The 19,185-nt window shown below is 43.4% G+C and overlaps 2 protein-coding genes across 2 annotated transcripts in view; one reads left to right on the forward strand and one right to left on the reverse strand.

Annotated features, from left to right (window-relative positions):
• LOC311110506 (testican-2-like) overlaps window positions 1–13,105 on the forward strand; it is a gene marked incomplete at its 5' end in the record, with an annotated part of 14,063 nt that extends 958 nt beyond the window's left edge. Inside the window, 3 exons of the mRNA XM_084153026.1 lie at window positions 212–329; window positions 9,310–9,447; window positions 12,029–13,105. Of these exons, the coding sequence (XP_084009152.1) occupies window positions 212–329; window positions 9,310–9,447; window positions 12,029–12,165 (393 nt within the window). The 3' untranslated portion in view covers window positions 12,166–13,105. The remainder of the gene's footprint in view (window positions 1–211; window positions 330–9,309; window positions 9,448–12,028) is intronic.
• Window positions 13,106–14,427: 1,322 nt separating this feature from the next.
• On the reverse strand, window positions 14,428–18,068 carry tysnd1 (trypsin like peroxisomal matrix peptidase 1). The gene is made up of 5 exons (XM_084153424.1): window positions 17,202–18,068; window positions 16,473–17,071; window positions 15,966–16,096; window positions 15,458–15,643; window positions 14,428–15,123 (listed from the first exon to the last, which is right to left on the reverse strand). The coding sequence occupies exons 1-5, from the start codon at window positions 17,676–17,678 to the stop codon at window positions 14,921–14,923; spliced, it is 1,596 nt and encodes a 531-aa protein (XP_084009550.1). The 5' UTR covers window positions 17,679–18,068; the 3' UTR covers window positions 14,428–14,920.
• Window positions 18,069–19,185: the final 1,117 nt, after the last annotated feature.

Consider the following 19,185-nt stretch of genomic DNA (forward strand, 5'->3'; position numbering starts at 1 on the left):
TGAATGTTCGACAGATTTTCTATGCCTATCTGAATTTTCTACGATTTGGCCAGTTGATTTCAGAGCTTCAGAGTTTAGCAAAAGACTTACCAATAAAAGCTCAACCCAATGTATTTGTGTGTGTGTGTGTGTGTGTGTGTGTGTGTGTGTGTGTGTGTGTGTGTGTGTGTGTGTGTGTGTGTGCGTGCGTGCATGCGCACGTGTGCATTAGTGTGTGTATGTGTATTGGAGTGATGTACTGAAGCGTTGGTGTCTCTCCCCCTCAGAGCCCCCCTGCCTGGCTGAGCTGGAGAGGATCCAAGTACAGGAGGGAGGCAAGAAGAAACTGGGTATTTATGATGTATTATCTGTTCCTGCATGATTCACATTTCCCAGATGTACATGTGGGCTTTGAGTTAGCATATCCTAGCGGTTAAGAGCGTTGGGCCAGTAACTGAAAGGTCGCTGGTTTAAATCCCCGAGCTGACTAGGTGAAAAATCTGATATGCCCTTGAGCAAGGCACTTAACCCTAATTGCTCTGAATAAGAGCGTCTGCTAAAATGTTAATTTAATGTGACAACGTGATAACGTGAAATCATGTGGTTAAACCAGTGTTTATGTGCACTGTGTGTGTGTGTGCATGTGTGAGGTTTTCTAGTTTGCGTGTTCGTGCGTGCATGACTGTGTGTGTGCTGCAGACTTGACTAGGCTGTGTATCAGGACTCTTAAAGGACACAGAGCTGGCCAGAGTATAGGAGAAACTCTGCCATTCTGATACTCGCACACAGTTCCATTGAAAGCCACTGACTCAGGGACAAGAGGGCTGCCTCAGCTGAGATAAATATGCCCCAATGCAACATTAAGTTCACATTATTTACAGTAACCCTTTACACTTGTGGAAATTGGCCTATATGGATAGGGATACAGTCAAATGCTTCTTACAGAAGAAATATGAAAAGCACATGCGTAACCATGGTAGTAATTAAAAGGGAACAGTTTAAAGATAATGGGGAAATGATTAGACCAAAGGTGAGTACACAACAGTTTACCTGACACAAGACTGAATCCAAACATTACACTGTTGATTTTATGTGGATTTTACATTTACTGTTGTTTTCGCTGCATTTGTTGATAACAAAATCAGAAAATACTATGGATACATTCAGTAGCTTAATATTAAATGTGGGGTAGGAGAAACATACAACAAAAACATTTAAAGGGTTTGAGTGAGAGGACTAACTGGTGTCTCCAAGTGGCCACACACCTCTCCAAAGTGTGCACAGTTCCTAAGTCATTTCAATGCACTTTTATGACTCAAAGAGTCTTCAACTATAAGGTGTAGTTTTGAGCTCTCCTAGCTGTGCTGTTGAGGAACTAGAGCAGCACACTGGTAGTTGTTTTATTTGGAACACAGCCCTGCATCCCCTCCTTTACACAATTACTGGTGTTGTTTACGCAATCCAAAATGGTCCATTATAAATCACAATCTGGGTGGGCATGATTTGAAAGCTTGCTATTGCTTTCAAAAGGCAATTCAGAGAAACAGATGGTAATTTTGGTGCACATAGAAAGGAGTCATGAGTGCATTCAGATGCGTGGTCTGTGGAAAATGTTCTCCACAATAGACAAACATAGGCACATTCTGTTTAGAACAACCCAGGGTATGACGCCATGTCATCTTGTACCTATACATCAAACATAGTGATCATAACATTGACACTGTATATGACATGAGTTTTATGATATGGAATGTGAAGTGCACATTTGGACTCACAGGGTGTTTGTATGACATCAAAGCGGTATTTATTATAATCCTCAACGTCTCATCTTTCAAAATACATTGAGTAATCTTAATTTACAGCATTTCCCTAACTCAGACATAATTATTTTGGCAAAAGTTGCCCAATTACCGGAAGGGATGGGCCCACTTCTTGTCGCACGGTGCTCAAGTTCAGAATGGCTGTCAGTCAAAACCCATACAGCGCTGTTAAGCACAGAGCCAGAGCTCTGACATCATGTATAGCATGTTACTGTACAGCCATTACGTTCCAATTTAGGCAGTTATTAGTGCCCAAGTCTGCCATTTTCAACCCGTATACAGGTACGAGTGTAAAGGGTTAACACATTTTTCACCTTATTCTGCATTTACTTAGATAGAAGTGACATTCTATCCCAATTTCATCCCTTTTTGGGGAGCAATTTCTGTTCCTCAGTAGGATGCTGATAAAAGAGTGGTGCATATCTTATATTATAATAACCTACAATAAATGCTGATATACAGTGGGGGAAAAAAGTATTTAGTCAGCCACCAATTGTGCAAGTTCTCCCACTTAAAAAGATGAGAGAGGCCTGTAATTTTCATCATAGGTACACGTCAACTATGACAGACAAATTGAGATTTTTTTTCTCCAGAAAATCACATTGTAGGATTTTTAATGAATTTATTTGCAAATTATGGTGGAAAATAAGTATTTGGTCACCTACAAACAAGCAAGATTTCTGGCTCTCACAGACCTGTAACTTCTTCTTTAAGAGGCTCCTCTGTCCTCCACTCGTTACCTGTATTAATGGCACCTGTTTAAACTTGTTATCAGTATAATAGACACCTGTCCACAACCTCAAACAGTCACACTCCAAACTCCACTATGGCCAAGACCAAAGAGCTGTCAAAGGACACCAGAAACAAAATTGTAGACCTGCACCAGCCTGGGAAGACTGAATCTGCAATAGGTAAGCAGCTTGGTTTGAAGAAATCAACTGTGGGAGCAATTATTAGGAAATGGAAGACCTACAAGACCACTGATAATCTCCCTCGATCTGGGGCTCCACGCAAGATCTCACCCCGTGGGGTCAAAATGATCACAAGAACGGTGAGCAAAAATCCCAGAACCACACGGGGGGACCTAGTGAATGACCTGCAGAGAGCTGGGACCAAAGTAACAAAGCCTACCATCAGTAACACACTACGCCGCCAGGGACTCAAATCCTGCAGTGCCAGACGTCCAGGCCCGTCTGAAGTTTGCTAGAGTGCATTTGGATGATCCAGAAGAGGATTGGGAGAATGTCATATGGTCAGATGAAACCAAAATATAACTTTTTGGTAAAAACTCAACTCGTCGTGTTTGGAGGACAAAGAATGCTGAGTTGCATCCAAAGAACACCATACCTACTGTGAAGCATGGGGGTGGAAACATCATGCTTTGGGGCTGTTTTTCTGCAAAGGGACCAGGACGACTGATCCGTGTAAAGGAAAGAATGAATGGGGCCATGTACCGTGAGATTTTGAGTGAAAACCTCCTTCCATCAGCAAGGGCATTGAAGATGAAACGTGGCTGGGTCTTTCAGCATGACAATGATCCCAAACACACCGCCCGGGCAACGATGGAGTGGCTTCGTAAGAAGCATTTCAAGGTCCTGGAGTGGCCTAGCCAGTCTCCAGATCTCAACCCCATAGAAAATCTTTGGAGGGAGTTGAAAGTCTGTGTTACCCAGCAACAGCCCCAAAACATCACTGCTCTAGAGGAGATCTGCATGGAGGAATGGGCCAAAATACCAGCAACAGTGTGTGAAAACCTTGTGAAGACTTACAGAAAACGTTTGACCTGTGTCATTGCCAACAAAGGGTATATAACAAAGTATTGAGAAACTTTTGTTATTGACCAAATACTTATTTTCCACCATAATTTGCAAATAAATTCATAAAAAATCCTACAATGTGATTTTCTGGATTTCTTTTTCTCATTTTGTCTGTCATAGTTGACGTGTACCTATGATAAAAAATTACAGGCCTCTCTCATCTTTTTAAGTGGGAGAACTTGCACAATTGGTGGCTGACTAAATACTTTTTTCCCCCACTGTATTCTAAAGTGTCAGTGCTTAAGTCTCAGTAATCTTGTAAAGGTGAACTAGTCCAGATTCATAGCATGTGTGTCCTTGTTCTCTAGTTATTAGCCAGCCCTTTGGTGCAGCAGTAGTATGCTGACCATAGAATATTAGAATTACATTGCCATTCTATTTCTATGGTGCTGACTACACAGTTATTCCACTCCATCCCATGCCTTCTCAATGAATGGATTTGTATTCATGGAATAGGACATTTGAAATTGGCTGCAGCAAACAAATGCTGCATACATAAAGTATAATTTAAGCTACACTACACTTACACTGACCGTGATTAGGTATGATGGTTCGCCAGAACGTATAGCTGACTGGCCTAAGTAAGTCAAATTAAGTGTATATGATAACCTACACACATCATCAATTCAAATGCTTTTTAGATATGGATCTCTGGATTCAACAGAATGAATGAAGCAAAACCATAATTCACAATGACAATTGTTTTATTTACAAATAGCCTGGTTCTCCAACAAAATGATACAAAATAATAAGCACCAAAGAAGGCAAATAACAACAACAAAAAGGCCTGAATGAACAATGCAGTAAGGACCCGTCCAGTGCAGTGCCATGGGGAGGTATGCCAGTTTAAAGGTGCTCTCTGTTCTGAAGTGTTGCATAGCAGTCATAGCAGTGTGGTTGAAGGTGGCGATGCCTCTCAGATACTCCTCCAGTGGTTTATTCTGGTAGTCCTCCACGAGTCGCTTCAATTCCTGCTGCCGGCTGCGCACGTGACACAACTTTAGTGGATGTAGAATACCAGCGAGTTCCTGCTCCCTCTGTAGTGACGTCCTATGTTGTTGTAGTTGCAAGGCATTGAGGAACTGGCAAATTGTGGGTTGTGTCACTGTAGTATCGGTAAGACGCCCCACAAACGACTGACACCATCCCTTTGTGACGTTATTGGTCTTCCCCATGTCCTTCAGGACAGCATCGTAGTAGTTCCACATTTCTGTAATCAAAAGATAGAAACATGTTAGACACCCATTTGCTGTTGTCATCAACCTTGTTGCAATAGCCTATCATACTAACATTATACTAACATAGCATATTATACTAACATTATTATTAGTATATAATTATTAACCTATTTGTAGGGCTTATTTGTTAGCCTATTTAGTGTTATTAGTAGTATAACATTGTGTGGCCCAATAACATTATTGGCCTAAAGACATCCAGACAAGGACATACCTATGGTAAATTCCGGTGCTCTTCTTCGGCTTCTTTGACCCTTTCCCATCGGGCGCCCAATCCATGTGTCCTCAAAGTCGGCCACAAATGTGGACAACGCTGGGTCCTGAAAGACCAGAGTTTCCTCCATCTCCTTGAAACATCTCATCATATCAGTGGACGGGACAAATGCGAGCGTGTGGAGCATCTAGAGGGCGAAGTCGGGGTCGCTGCTGTACTTTGATGCCACCTTAGGACAGTGGGACAGTTACCCTCTGAAGAGTGGACCCAGATGGAAGAAGCAACCCCGGTTGTAGACACCCCGGAAACACATTCTTGAAGGCCTTTACGGGAGCTGCTGGCTCGAAGTCAGTCAAGACAGATTCTGGCTTCAGATCCGGGTTCAATTTCTTCAGTTCCTGGAACGCACAACTGTATGCAACGAAAAGAAAATAGGATGTTAGATTGCATTTCCACCTCAAATATATATTTTTTAAATTAACTTAATTTATGTTTTTGAATGCATCACTCCCTGAAACTACCCATTTCCACTAGCATTGCTACGTTCTCCAAAAATGCTAGCCAGATTCGTATTGTTATTCTGGACCTTCCTAAATAACTAGCTAACACACATTCTAAAAACTGTTGGGAGGAAATATCCACAGCCCAGGGAAGTCGAAAAGAAGCAAAACTATCCTTTTAAAACAACATTAATATGCTAGTAAATGATTATACCTAGGCCTACCTCAGACCTATCGGGCAGCATACTAATGGCTGCTACAAGCACAGTCTCCTGTCGCATATCCCGTCAATATGTGACCATCCCGTGGATGGTGTACACCTGCTGGAACGGAGGTGGGACCTTATTGAATGTTCCATTGGCAAACCAGTGCTCGCAGTCACACATTAATTCCAAGTTGTCTTTAGTTGTGAAGATCAGAATCCTGTCTGGGCCTGGCCCACTGTCGTGCTGAAGAAACAGCTCTCCATGATGTGTAGTATGGTAGATCTCAGGTATGACCAGGTTGGAGAGGGTTGCCGGGCCTCCCCCCGTCGTGCTCCCCACCTGAGGGATGACTGGATCCACTTCAGGGGTGACAGGATTGGGGAGACTTGCAGGTCCAACCTGGTCTCCACCAGCTGCCATGCCATGGCTCCCAGGGACTGTAGCCGGTACCTGCATCTGCTCTTCTTTGTTCTTTTGCCTGTGCCTCTGTATACAGATTTTGAAGTTATTTTCTGAGGGCAAATCATGCCTGACAACATCTGACATGGCCGGTGTAGCAGACTCCAAAACGTGCAGTGTGCTTTCCTTGGTCTCCAAACTCCTCTTTTTCATGTTGTTCAGTACAATAAAATAAAATAAAATAAAATTGTATTTGTCACATGTGCCGAATACAACCTTACCGTGACATGCTTACTTACAAGCCCTTAACCAACAATGCAGTTCAAGAAAGAGTTAAATAGTCCGGGTGGCCATTTGATTAATTGTTCAGTAGTCTTATGGCTTGGGGGTAGAAGCTGTTAAGGAGCAATTTGGTCCTAGACTTGGCGCTCCGGTACCGCTTGCCGTGCGGTAGCAGAGAGAACAGTCTATGACTTTGGTGAATGGAGTCTTTGACAATTTTTTGGGCCTTCCTCTGACACCACCTAATATATAGGTCCTGGATGGCAGGAGGCTTGGCCCCAGTGATGTACTGGGCCGTACGCACTACCCTCTGTAGCGCCTTGCGGTCAGTTGCCGAGCAGTTGCCATACCAGGCGGTGATGCAACCGGTCAGGATGCTCTCGATGGTGCAGCTGTATAACTTTTTGAGGCTCTGGGGACCCATGCCAAATCTTTTCAGTCTCCTGAGTGGGAAAAGGTGTTGTCGTGCCCTCTTCATGACTGTCTTGGTGTGTTTGGACCATGATAGTTTGTTGGTGATGTGGACACCAAGGAACTTGAAACTCTCGACCCGCTCCACTACAGCCCTGTCGATGTTAATGGGGGCCTGTTCGGCCCGCCTTTTTCTCTAATCCACGATCAGCTCCTTTGTCTTGCTCACATTGAGGAGAGGTTGTTGTGTCTCTGACCTCCTTCCTATAGGCTGTCTCATCGTTGTCGGTGATCAGGCCTACGACTGTTGCGTCGTCAGCAAACTTAATGATGGTGTTGGAGTCGTGTTTGGCTTTGCAGTCGTGGGTGAACAGGGAGTACAGGATGGGACTAAGCACGTACCAGTGTTGAGGATCAACGTGGCAGATGTGTTGTTGCCTATCCTTACCACCTGGGGGCGGCCGTCAGGAAGTCCAGGATCCAGTTGCAGAGGGAGGTGTTTAGTCCCAGGCTCCTTAGCTTAGTGATGAGCCCTGTGGGCACTATGGTGTTGAACGCTGAGCTGTAGTCAATGAACAGCATTCTCACATAGGTGTCCAGGTGGGAAAGGGCAGCGTGGAGTGCGATTAAGATTGCATCATCTGTGGATCTGTTTTGGCGGTATGCGCTTCCGGGATGATGGTGTTGATGTGAGCCATGACCAGCCTTTCAAAGCACTTCATGGCTACCGACGTGAGTGCTACGGGGCAGTAATCATTTAGGCAGGTTATCTTCGCTTCCTTAGGCGCAGGGACTATGGTGGTCAACTTAACGTCAACAAAACAAAGGAGATGATCGTGGACTTCAGGAAACAGCAGAGGGTGCACCCCCCTATCCACATCGACAGGACCGCAGTGGAGAAGGTGGAAAGCTTCAAGTTCCTTGGCATACACATCACTGACAAACTGAAATGGTCCACCCACGCAGACAGTGTGGTGAAGAAGGCGCAACAGAGCCTCTTCAACCTCAGCAGGCTGAAGAAATTTGGCTTGGCACCTAAAACCCTCACAAACTTTTACAGATGCACAATTGAGAGCATCCTGTCGGGCTGTATCACAGCCTGGTACGGCAACTGCACCGCCCACAACCGCAGGGCTCTCCAGAGGGTGGTGCGGTCTGCCGAATGCATTACCGGGGGCAAACTACCCGCCCTCCAAGACACCTACAGCACCCGATGTCACAGGAAGGCCAAAAAGATCATCAAGGACATCAACCACCCGAGCCACTGCCTGTTCACCCCGCTATCATCCAGAAGGCAAGGTCAGTACAGGTGCATCAAAGCTGGGACCGAGAGAATGAAAAACAGCTTCTATCTCAAGGCCATCAGACTGTTAAATAGCCATCACTAGCACATTAGAGGCTGCTGCTCCCTATTGAAATCACTGGCCACTTTAAGAAATGGAACACTAGTCACTTTGGTAATGTTTACATATCTTGCACTACTCATCTCATATGTATATACTGTATTCTATTTTATAATATTCTACTGTATCTTAGTCCATGCCGCTCTGTCATTGCTTGCCCATATATGTATATATTCTTAAATGTGTGTGTATTGTGTATATGTTGTGAAATTGTTAGATATTACTTGTTAGATATTACTGCACTGTCGGAGCTAGAAGCACAAGCATTTCGCTACACCCGCAATAACATCTGCTAAACACGTGTATGTGACAAATAAAATTTGATTTGATTTGCTTGAAACATGTAGGTATTACAGACTCGATCAGGGAGATGTTGAAAATGTCAGTGAAGACACTTGCCAGTTGGTCCGGGCATGCTTTGAGTACATGTCAGACTGCTATCTGCTTTCCGTCCGGGATGTGGTTGTGGTCTCCCGACAACTGGGAGATAACCACGAGTATGAGTACGAATTGTACTCTGTACATTTCCAGAAGGATATGTTGGCCATATCTCATTCTTTTCTGTAGGTGTAGCCCCCATGCACCAGGATTCTGTTTCCACGCACAGAGAGGACAAAGTTAGGTTCCATTGTAGCTCCTTCTTGGGGACCTCCTCATAAATGAATGACTGCTGAGGAAAGGGGTGCTATATTTGTACAAAATCTTGGGGTTATTAGCATACCAGTGATTTGCAGGTCTATTGTTGGACTATCAAGTTCCAAAACTGCAGTTTGTTTTTACAATCATGTGACAAGTAGTTTTTTTTTTCTATGTTTAAAAAAAATCTTCTAATACAAACCACTAAATGTTTTCTTAAATTAATCAAACCATAGGATCATTAATAGTCTGTAATACAAACACTAATTATTTTATATGTAACAGAGTAGGCTATGATAATTTAACATCACATACACCAAAATGCAAACATATATTTATTCTGTCTAAAAAAGCATGTGTGCCTCCATATGTAATATCATCTTTGTGTGTGTGTGTGTGCATGTCAGGCTTGTTTATCCCTAGCTGTAATGAGGATGGATACTACAGGAAGCTGCAGTGTGATCAGGCCAGGGGAGAATGCTGGTGTGTCGACCAACAGGGAGGGGAACTAGCCAGCTCCAGAATCCATGGCAACCCCGACTGTGGTAAGAGACAATCAGGGTTCAATTGCTGAACCCCCCTGGCACACACTCAGTATAGAACCCCACTCACATACTTAGTAGGCTACAGACCACCACACACAATCAGTATTGATACCCATACACAGTTAGCAGACACTCTTATCCAGAGCGACTTACAGTAATGAGCAGTGTTGTGTTCGAGATCACCTAAGGCGAGACAGATTCAAGACCAAGACCGGAGGAAATTGAGTCCGAGTCAAGACCAAGACCGGAGGGGGACAAGGGGTCCAAAACCGAATCAAGACAGAGACCAGAAAAATGCGAGTCCAATTCAAGACCATGATTGTAATTTTGTCAAATCACCACCATAATAAGAGTTCAAAATATCCAGTATTTCTGTGTTCATATTTCAGAAGAACATATGGATTCTTTAGACAGTTAGAATGGTGAAAAGAATGCATGCTGAGGGCAAATAGAGCCAATCTACAAATTATTACTAACCCAAACACAGTGGTGAACAATGAGGGTATTCTATGAAGGGCTAAGGATTTATAAAATAATAATAACAATAATAATTTTTATGATATTATTCTTTTCAATTATGTTCTGATTGAATCTCTTCAGTTTTTGTTGGAAAGGAAAGGGTTAATGCTGAAGATAAAAAAATATCCAATCAGGATTTTTCTTTGGTCATCTCTTGGGAGATAAACCTATCTAGCTATGTAAGTCAGCCATTGGCTAGTCCATCAGAAACTTGATAGAAGGCATCTGCCATTCAACTGTTTTAGGGCAAAATGTTGGAGTGACAGTGGAATCAACCAATCACATTTTGACTTGTAATGGGTGGGACCGTCTTTACACGGTCTAGCTAGTTATCTTTTGTTGTAGCCTAGTTTGCAGCGGCTGCAGCAGGTGTTATCGAAGAGGATGTTGTTGCTAATTTGTTAGCTTCTCCCTTTTCATTAATAGCTTTAAACAAGAAGTTAACCTTTTACTGCAGTGGGCTAAATCAGGGCCACACAGAGTGGTTCTTGGTAGTCTTAAAGAAATCTACTTTGAAACAAAAGTATACACCTCACACACATGGTTATGGGCTTACAAAAAAGAAGACACCTGTACGATGTCAGATATAGAGTTGAAATGTATTCAATTTTTAGTTTGCATCCCAATATTACACTTTATATACATCACAGACGACTGAAATATAACAAAACTGTTTAACATAGAAACACCGGGTTTTTTGAAAAAATCTTTATTAATTATGAAATTATGAAAAATATTAATAACATTCCACCCATGAGGCCAAAGAGGGCGCTTTTGTTCATTGACAGCAGTAAAGGGTTGTTTCAAATTATCATCATCTGGTGAGTGGAACTATGTTTTTTGTAATAATAATTTATTATTTTTTAGTTTTTGCTCAATCTCATTGGGTGGGCCTAGCAGGGCCTGGCTCCCAGGTGGGTGGGCCTGTGTCCACCCAAGCCCACTCATGCCTGTGCCCCTGATGCAAACAGCTCATGATGACTGAATTGCACATCACAAATAGCCTACTAACCAAGATTTCGGACCAAACTTTGTCAATACCTGGTTTGCATACCCATTGTTGCCTTAGTTAGCATTTACTGGTAGATGTCATAAGTTGAAACGTCTTTCCTACCTACCGGCTACTGAGAGCTGCGCGCTCTTGCTGCCTGCAGATGATATTCCGCTGAAACTAGGCTATGTGTGCGGAGCGCATGTGAATATATTTCACCTACTTTGTGATTGTGTAGGCTACTTTGTGCATGATTTCTCTATTGTACTACATAATGGATAATTGGGGCGGCAGGTAGCCTAGTGGGTAAGAGCGTTGGGCCAGTAACCGAAAGGTCGCTGGTTTGAATCCCCAAGCAGACTAGGTGAAAAATCTGTTGCTGTGCCCTTGAGCAAGGCACATAACCTCAATTGCTCCTGTAAGTCGCTCTGGATAAGAGTGTCTGCTGATAGGTATATACCTCCACTATGCTACTTTGATACGCATCAATGGGGATTAAGAAGTGAGTATATGCAGTGCCACATTCAAATCATGTTATCAGGGATCATTTGCATTCTAAAGGGCTGCTTGTCGCTGAGAGAAAAGTATTTCAAGATAAAATGGTCACCTGGCTGGACGGAACCTGCTGCTGATTAGAATGGTTCCTGCGGCAGGGTTCAGAAACAGCCATTAAAACCCAGACAAAGTCAAACAAATACCCTTTACTTCACCTCTTTCAATGTTTGTTTTAAACAAATGTATTTCAGTGTTTTTTTCCCATCGGATTAAATGGATGGAATTGATCAATACAGGGAACAGAAGTGTGAATGAAGTATCATATTTGGATACAGATACATTGGTTAATTCAATCTCTCACTTCCTTCTCTTCTCATCACTCTGTCTGTCTGTCTCGCTCTCTCTCTCTGTCTCTCTCTCTGTCTGCCTCTCTCTGTCTGTCTGTCTCTCTCTCTGTCTCTCTCTGTCTCTCTCTGTCTGTCTCTCTCTCTGTCTGTCTCTCTCTCTGTCTCTCGCTCTCTCTCTCTCTCTCTCTCTCTCTGTCTCTCTCTCGCTCTGTCTCACCCTCTTTTCCAGATGAGGCGGTGGCATATTCAGGTGATTTTGGCAGTGGGGTCGGATGGGAGGATGAGGAAGATAAAGAAGCGGAGGAGAATGCAGAGGAGGAGGAAGGAGAGGTGGGAGAGGCAGATGATGAAGGATATATTTGGTGAAGAAAACAATGAAGTCTAGCTGGTCCAACATTACTACCGGAGCATCTCAACTTCTCTCTCGCTCTCTTACACACACACACAAATACACACACACACACACACACACACACACACACAAATAATGATCCTGAAAACCTCAAGAGATGGACACAATTTCAAAAATTGGCGGGGGGTTGGAGAGTGGGGGGGGGGGGGGGGGGGGGGGGGGGGGGGGGGGGGGTGACAATGTGGGATATCAATAGCTAGAAACTGTGGTCTGACAAGTCAGGAGATGTGTCCTAAATCCTTGTGAATATCTTTGTTCTTTTTTCTGTTGTATGTGCAAGACAACTTTCTCCTGGATAAGTTTTTAGCAGCTGAACATTTAAAGTTAACCTCCAGCTGCTTCCTGCCTTTATGTGCTCATGTTAGGAACTGGATGTGCTTTTGGGTGCTTCTCAATTAGTAAAAAGTGGCTTCCTCCCATTGGCTCCTATCCTTTATTTCCTTCTTTCTCTGCGCTGATATGAAAGAACTGGACAGGTAAAAACCCATTTCCGTCAGGCTTTCGCCTTACTGTTTTCACCAACCCAGTGCTTTCAGATCAGTGCAGAAGGAGAGGAGATGAGGAGAGGAATCCACTTTATACTCATTGTCTATTCCTATTGCATAATTTAACTATCCCCATTCCATCCCGTATGCTTCAGCTCACCTATGACAGTAGTGCTCTGTCTCAAGTCTAGTAAAATAAAGTTTCTCACTCTACACTCCTATATGTGAGTAAGTGTGTCTGAAGACAGATTTGTCACTATTATTATTATTAGTTCTGTATTGCTAATGCCTTGAGATACTGGCAGACAGTACTGCTTGATTGACAAGTGTCCATTGTATCATCTGTGGATCAACATTGTGTTTAATAATAAAATACATTGGTTCTATGTGGCCCTACCAGGCCACCATACTCCTCTGTCATATTGTCCTCTCCTTAATCTCGGTTTCCCAGAAGTAAAATTATTGCAAAAGTTGTCACTGCCCGTTCTCTCCGTTTACACGTGAATCTGTCCATGAGCGATTATCCACTCCTTGGCCTTTTGTCCACTCCACTCCGTACTGTTGTTCTGTTGTGTCCAGCAGTTCAGTTCACTTCCATTTTTCTGCAGCTTCTGAAGCTTACATCAATAGGAGGCTAGCAAACATATGTTACACTGTGTGTAATAAATGTACATTGTATGTGAAAAATGTAGCTGAAACAGAATCCAGGCTGTATATCGCACACCTGCAATTCTAAAAACACAATAGCATAAAGAGGCCCATTCTACCCAGCGTCTTGAAGGCATTTCTCAGCTCCTTTCCCTGTAAACTACTACCATGTAAACCAGTAACCATGGCGCTTTATGTTGTCATAGGTTTAGTATGAGCCTTCATAGCTTTCTAAACCCTGTTAAGCTCTACTGTCTGGCAATGTACTTTTTAAAATGGAAAAGTAATCAATCCTTTTTAATCATATTTCTGCCATGATAGAATCTGGGATATACATTTAAAGGTAATTTCCGTGTGAGCTGACATATGCAGCGTTTACAGTGAATGCAGTCTCCGCTAACGTGGGAACATTGCCTTTAAATTTCTATCACGCTGTAACGCTGAACTTTGAGATACAGATTTAGAACCCTAATAAAGTGTTACCTCAGTGTCTACAACAGGTTCAAATACTATTTGAAATCTTTCAAAAACTTTGAACGTTTGCTCTAGCCTACCTTGCATGCCAGATGGGCTATTCTATTGGTTTATTGCATCGGGGGAGCTCAATAAAGCCCAGCCAAAGTATTTGCAATTATTTCAAATAGTACTTGAACCCAGGTCTAACGTCTATAAGCCTTTTTGGGGAGAGAATAACAGATGTGTGAAAAGGGATCTTGACAGCCTTTTCCTCTGAGCTACCCAAAGGGACCAATCAGTCTGTGCAACATGTCAGATAATCAGATTTCTCCTCCCATCCCGCCTGGCCGGGAGCGAGCCGTGTGTAACTTTACCATGTGTAAATCTGACACTTAAGCGATGGTTTTAATTTTATGCTGCTTTACTGTAATAGTAGGAATTTAACCTCCAGACTGGTACAGTATGAAAACAGAGAATATGAAGGTGTTCGGTACTAATCTGTAGTAGAGATTGTGTATCTAAAGCTTTATGTGCTCTCATGCTGTGAAGACTCACTATAGCTCGTTTTATAAGATAGGTACCTGTGTGTATGACATTGAGAAAAGAAAAAAAATCGGTCATAATCAATCCTATCAAATAAGATCTTTATTGTCTGAGAACAATAATTCTGTTACACAAGAAGACAGTGTCAGTGGATCAGAAAGCAGAGAGTAGTATGAATGAATCATGTATGAACTAAAATCAACCCATTTGAAATACCAGTATTTCAGAGATGGAACGTTAGCCAGCTCTGGTCCACTCTTCGTCGTGGTAATTCATGTTACCATATCATGGTGGTACTGTAACATTGAGGAGAGACATGACTAGTCTGACTGATCCACGACCCACGTGATTACACAGCGAGCTGTGACTCACTGTCAAGGACTTAGAGAGGCTGGTGTTAGCAAGCCTAAGAAATGACATGATGGCAGATAAACCTTCTCACATTTCAAACTGATAATAGTTGCGCCTTAAAACAAGATCATAGAAGAGTGAGAAATAATCTAAAAATGTGAAAGTTATTGCCTGACAAGTTATTAGACTCTTTGTAAGTAAGTACTGTGTGTGTGTGTGTGTTCAGTCACAGTTTGCTCTGAGCAGCCTGTAGCCTCCACACCCTCCTGACTCCCTCATCGGTCGTATCCAAATCCCGGAACACAACAATGTCGCCCTTCTGGGCGTATCTCCGTAGCAATGGCTCCAGGACAGTCATTGGGACACTGAAGTTCAGGTGAGGGTAGGTTACCTTGGCAGTAAAGTCTCTGGTGTTACTGGAAACCAGACCTGGAATACAATAAGGACAATCAGCCATGAGGTTTGGGTTAGAGAGAGAACGGTCTGAAATGTGGCATTAGAGACAGATAGGACAGCCATTCATTAACAGTACTGTCATATTTTATATGGTCAACCAGTGCCCCCGGCTGTTAAAAAACGGTATCACTCTTTCAAAATCTGCAGTTGCCATCTCTACTGGAGAGCTGGGTACAGGCTTTTGTTCCAGCCCTAGCTGTTCATCAGCTGACTGTGAATCAGGTGTTTTAGAGCAGGGCTGGAACTAAAGACTACAAACCCGGTAGCTCTCCAAGAGTAGGGTTGGCTAACTCCACCCATGGCTTACCTAGCAGCTCTCCTGATCCTGCCCGCACCACAGCTCCTCCGCTGGCCCCTGCCTGCACTGCAGCGGTGGTCTGCAGCATGACGGCCTGGCCGTGACAGCTGATGGCCCTGGACAGGATGCCACTGGTCAGAGAGGGACCGCAGCGCTGGCCAAAAGCTCCGTAACCCACCACCACCACGTCCTCACCTAGGGACCGACATGAGGAGACATCTCAAATGGCACCCTCTCACCTATTTCCAGATAATTTCAATATCTCAATCACATTTAGTTTATAAAGCCCTTTTTACATCAAAGAGCTTTACAGTAACCCAGCTTAGTAGACCTATAGACCCCTAAGAGCAATCAGAAGCACAATGGCAAGATAAGGTTTCCTCCTTTCAGGCAGTTTTGAGAAGAACCAGAATCAGAGGAAAGGCCCATCCTCCGCTTGCTGTCCTCTGGCTGTCCTCTTGTGCAGAGAGAAAGAATACACATAGTGGAGTCAGTGTGACAGTGACATCATGCCTACCTGGTGTAAACGATGTGGCCAACCGTGACACGACTACCTCCGGGGGAGGGTGTCTTAGCTGCACCACGGCTACATCAAAGGGAGACGATGGCTTGGTGGAGTACAGGACATCACCCACCACCGCATGAAACCTATGGGGAGGAAGAAAGGAATGTAAAAGTGACAGAGCCTTCACTTTGATCTGTATAATGTTGTGCGGACTACTTTCATCTTCATGCTGGTATGGAATAAATGTTACAGTTTTTTATGTTTGCCCTGGATTTCTCTTCGGTATACCAGCTTAAGTGAAACTTGAACCAACAACCCTGCAGTATATCTCCTGTATCATGAAGGACAAGACCTCTTGGCAGAGGTTGCACTACACTTGCATACACGGAGCTTCAGCATCACTGAACTTCCTATGAGATGCATACAGAATAGTACCCGCTTTTGGTGTTGAATCTTCAGAATCACTGAATGTTATGTGAGATGCAGATAGGTCAGGTGAGTGAAATAGCTGCATGGTACCTGTCATTGGTGTTGAATCTCAAGGTGACAACAGGTTTTCCATTGACAACATGTCGACAGGTAACCACCAACCGAGGACTGACCAGAACCCCAGAGCCCCAGAATTGTCCAGCGTCTACTAAGGACACTGTGGGGTACTTCTGAGTTTCAGTTTCACTCTGTAAGGTTTGAAAGAAGTATGTAGATTCCTGTATGTGTTGGATCTCTTGGTGTGGATCGCGAATATTCAGACACTGTGTGATGTTCCTCAGAATCATCTGAAGCGAGCACACAAGCGTCAGCCCGATCCACTCGCTGGCTTTCCAGCACAAGGGGGACACGATCAAACCGACGAGGTGCATTCGGTCTCCGTGGGACACGAAAAGCCCCCCTCCCTCTGTACCGGGCAGGCAGCGGGCGTCAGTGAGAATGAGAGTGTTATCTTCCCCGGCCAGGTTACTAATGATACCCTTGCTTAGGGTGCCCATGAAGAGATCGGGGCAGAAGGCGCCGAAGGGAGAGCCGCAGGCGAGGACCGCGCATCCCTTCCGGAGAGTGGAGCTGGTCGCCCACGGTATGGTTCCACCGTTGACGTTTGACGCTTTGGTCAAGGCTGGTACCTTTGTCGTTGTATGAAAAGACAAAATACATTAGACAAATAGAGACCATTAGACTATCAGCATTCAATGGTAAGAATGAAAATACTGTAAAGAAAACACGTGACTACAAGGGGGTTACACAGTCTGGTACCTTGAGCACAGCAAACCAGCTCAGAAACTCTGAATCCCTAACCATCTCTGCATCGTCCTCCCCACCGTAAAAACTCCACTTATCAGACTCTTTGAAGATCTTCTCAAAAGCACTCTTGAACTCAAAACAGTTAGCTAGCATCAGTAGCTGTGCTGTCGCTTGGTGCTGATGTCGCGAGGTGCTGTTGCTATCCGCAACGGTGCATGACTGGTATGCGCATTGGTTTGTGTCCAAATCTCGCTGTTCATGGAAGTTTAGGCTAATTTTCAGTTTGCTACTGAAACTGTCTGGTAGCAGGAACCGGTGATCTGAAGAGAGAGCGTCCTTGTCATTCATAAAGCGAGAGAAGAGAAGACCATTGCATAGCACGAGACCAGTCTGTGAGTTCAGGATGACTCCACTACAGCTTACTGGTTTCTGATCAGAAAAAGACTCAGACACCGTGACCACGCAACACATTTTTTCAGTCGACGCCATTGTCTGTAGCTGGGGTGTAAAACGAGAGTTTCTATTGGTCAAATTTAGGTAGGTCCCTCCCCGTTTGTTCTGTTTAAGAAACGTTTTGCAACAGAATCGGCGTAATGAATACCCCACTGGCTAACGTTAACATGAACTTTGTGCCAGGCAATGGAGCTAACCGACTTCCACCAACCAGAAAAAAAGTGAGTTCAAAACTCCTAAAAGTACGACGACAACAAATTCAAAAACCTTATGATGCTGATGGCTTTGCAGGATGACACCCTAAAATATCGATTATATCCTACCATCCAACAGGCACAAATATATAACTGATTACTAATTTAACACAAACCGTCAACATTCTCACAATCTCAACATTGTTGATTCTACACGCTACTTCCGAATCTCCTCTCATTGGACCAGAAGTAAAAGGGGTGTAACGATAGCTTGAAACGTTACGTGATTGGCTTTCACTTCTCCAGCTGTCTCCGGTTTCATTGGATAGTGCTTGGTGGTCTACATTCACGAGCGTCAATTCAGAGTAATTCTGCGTATAACGACAGATGGATAGCTAGGGAAACAGCCAATGTTGCCAAATTGATTGCTGTACTGATTGCCAAATCTACATGGCATAAAGATTAGTGTTATTTTGTGCCGTGCAAACTGTATATAGTACAGCGTGCACCTGTTATGAGACAGTATCTGTCCTGTCCCTGACTGAATGACACATTTCAAAGGTTGTCCAGTAACATTCCGTACTATAGGAAAGGAATAACTTGGTGGGCAGTATTAGACCATCATTGAGGAAATTCAAATATCATAAATTGTAGTCTCACATCTCTCACAGAACCAACAGTAAATGTGTCAAAGATCATGCATTGTGGAACATAAAATAAAAACAAAACAAATAACACAGTGTAACGGATTGTCCAAAATATTTATTTTGTTAAGAGGGCATGCAGAATAATTTCACATTATTTACAAAAAAGGATAAAAAGCACCCTCTATCTATTGCACTAATATATATTGTGTCTGTCCTACAAAGCCACACAGTACCACACAAGTACCCTCATATTATAGCTATGAGCAGCCAATAGTCACCAAGTACTTATTTTACAGTAACAAAAACCATCAATTCAGTAGGTACAGTGGGGGAAAAAAGTATTTAGTCAGCCACCAACTGTACAAGTTCTCCCACTTAAAAAGATGAGAGAGGCCTGTAATTTTCATCATAGGTACACGTCAACTATGACAGACAAATTGAGATTTTTTTTCTCCAGAAAATCACATTGTAGGATTTTTAATGAATTTATTTGCAAATTATGGTGGAAAATAAGTATTTGGTCACCTACAAACAAGCAAGATTTCTGGCTCTCACAGACCTGTAACTTCTTCTTTAAGAGGCTCCTCTGTCCTCTACTCGTTACCTGTATTAATGGCACCTGTTTGAACTTGTTATCAGTATAAAAGACACCTGTCCACAACCTTAAACAGTCACACTCCAAACTCCACTATGGCCAAGACC

Source organism: Coregonus lavaretus, assembly GCF_964263955.1.
Source record: "Coregonus lavaretus genome assembly, chromosome: 36".
In the NCBI taxonomy this organism is placed as follows: domain Eukaryota; kingdom Metazoa; phylum Chordata; class Actinopteri; order Salmoniformes; family Salmonidae; genus Coregonus; species Coregonus lavaretus.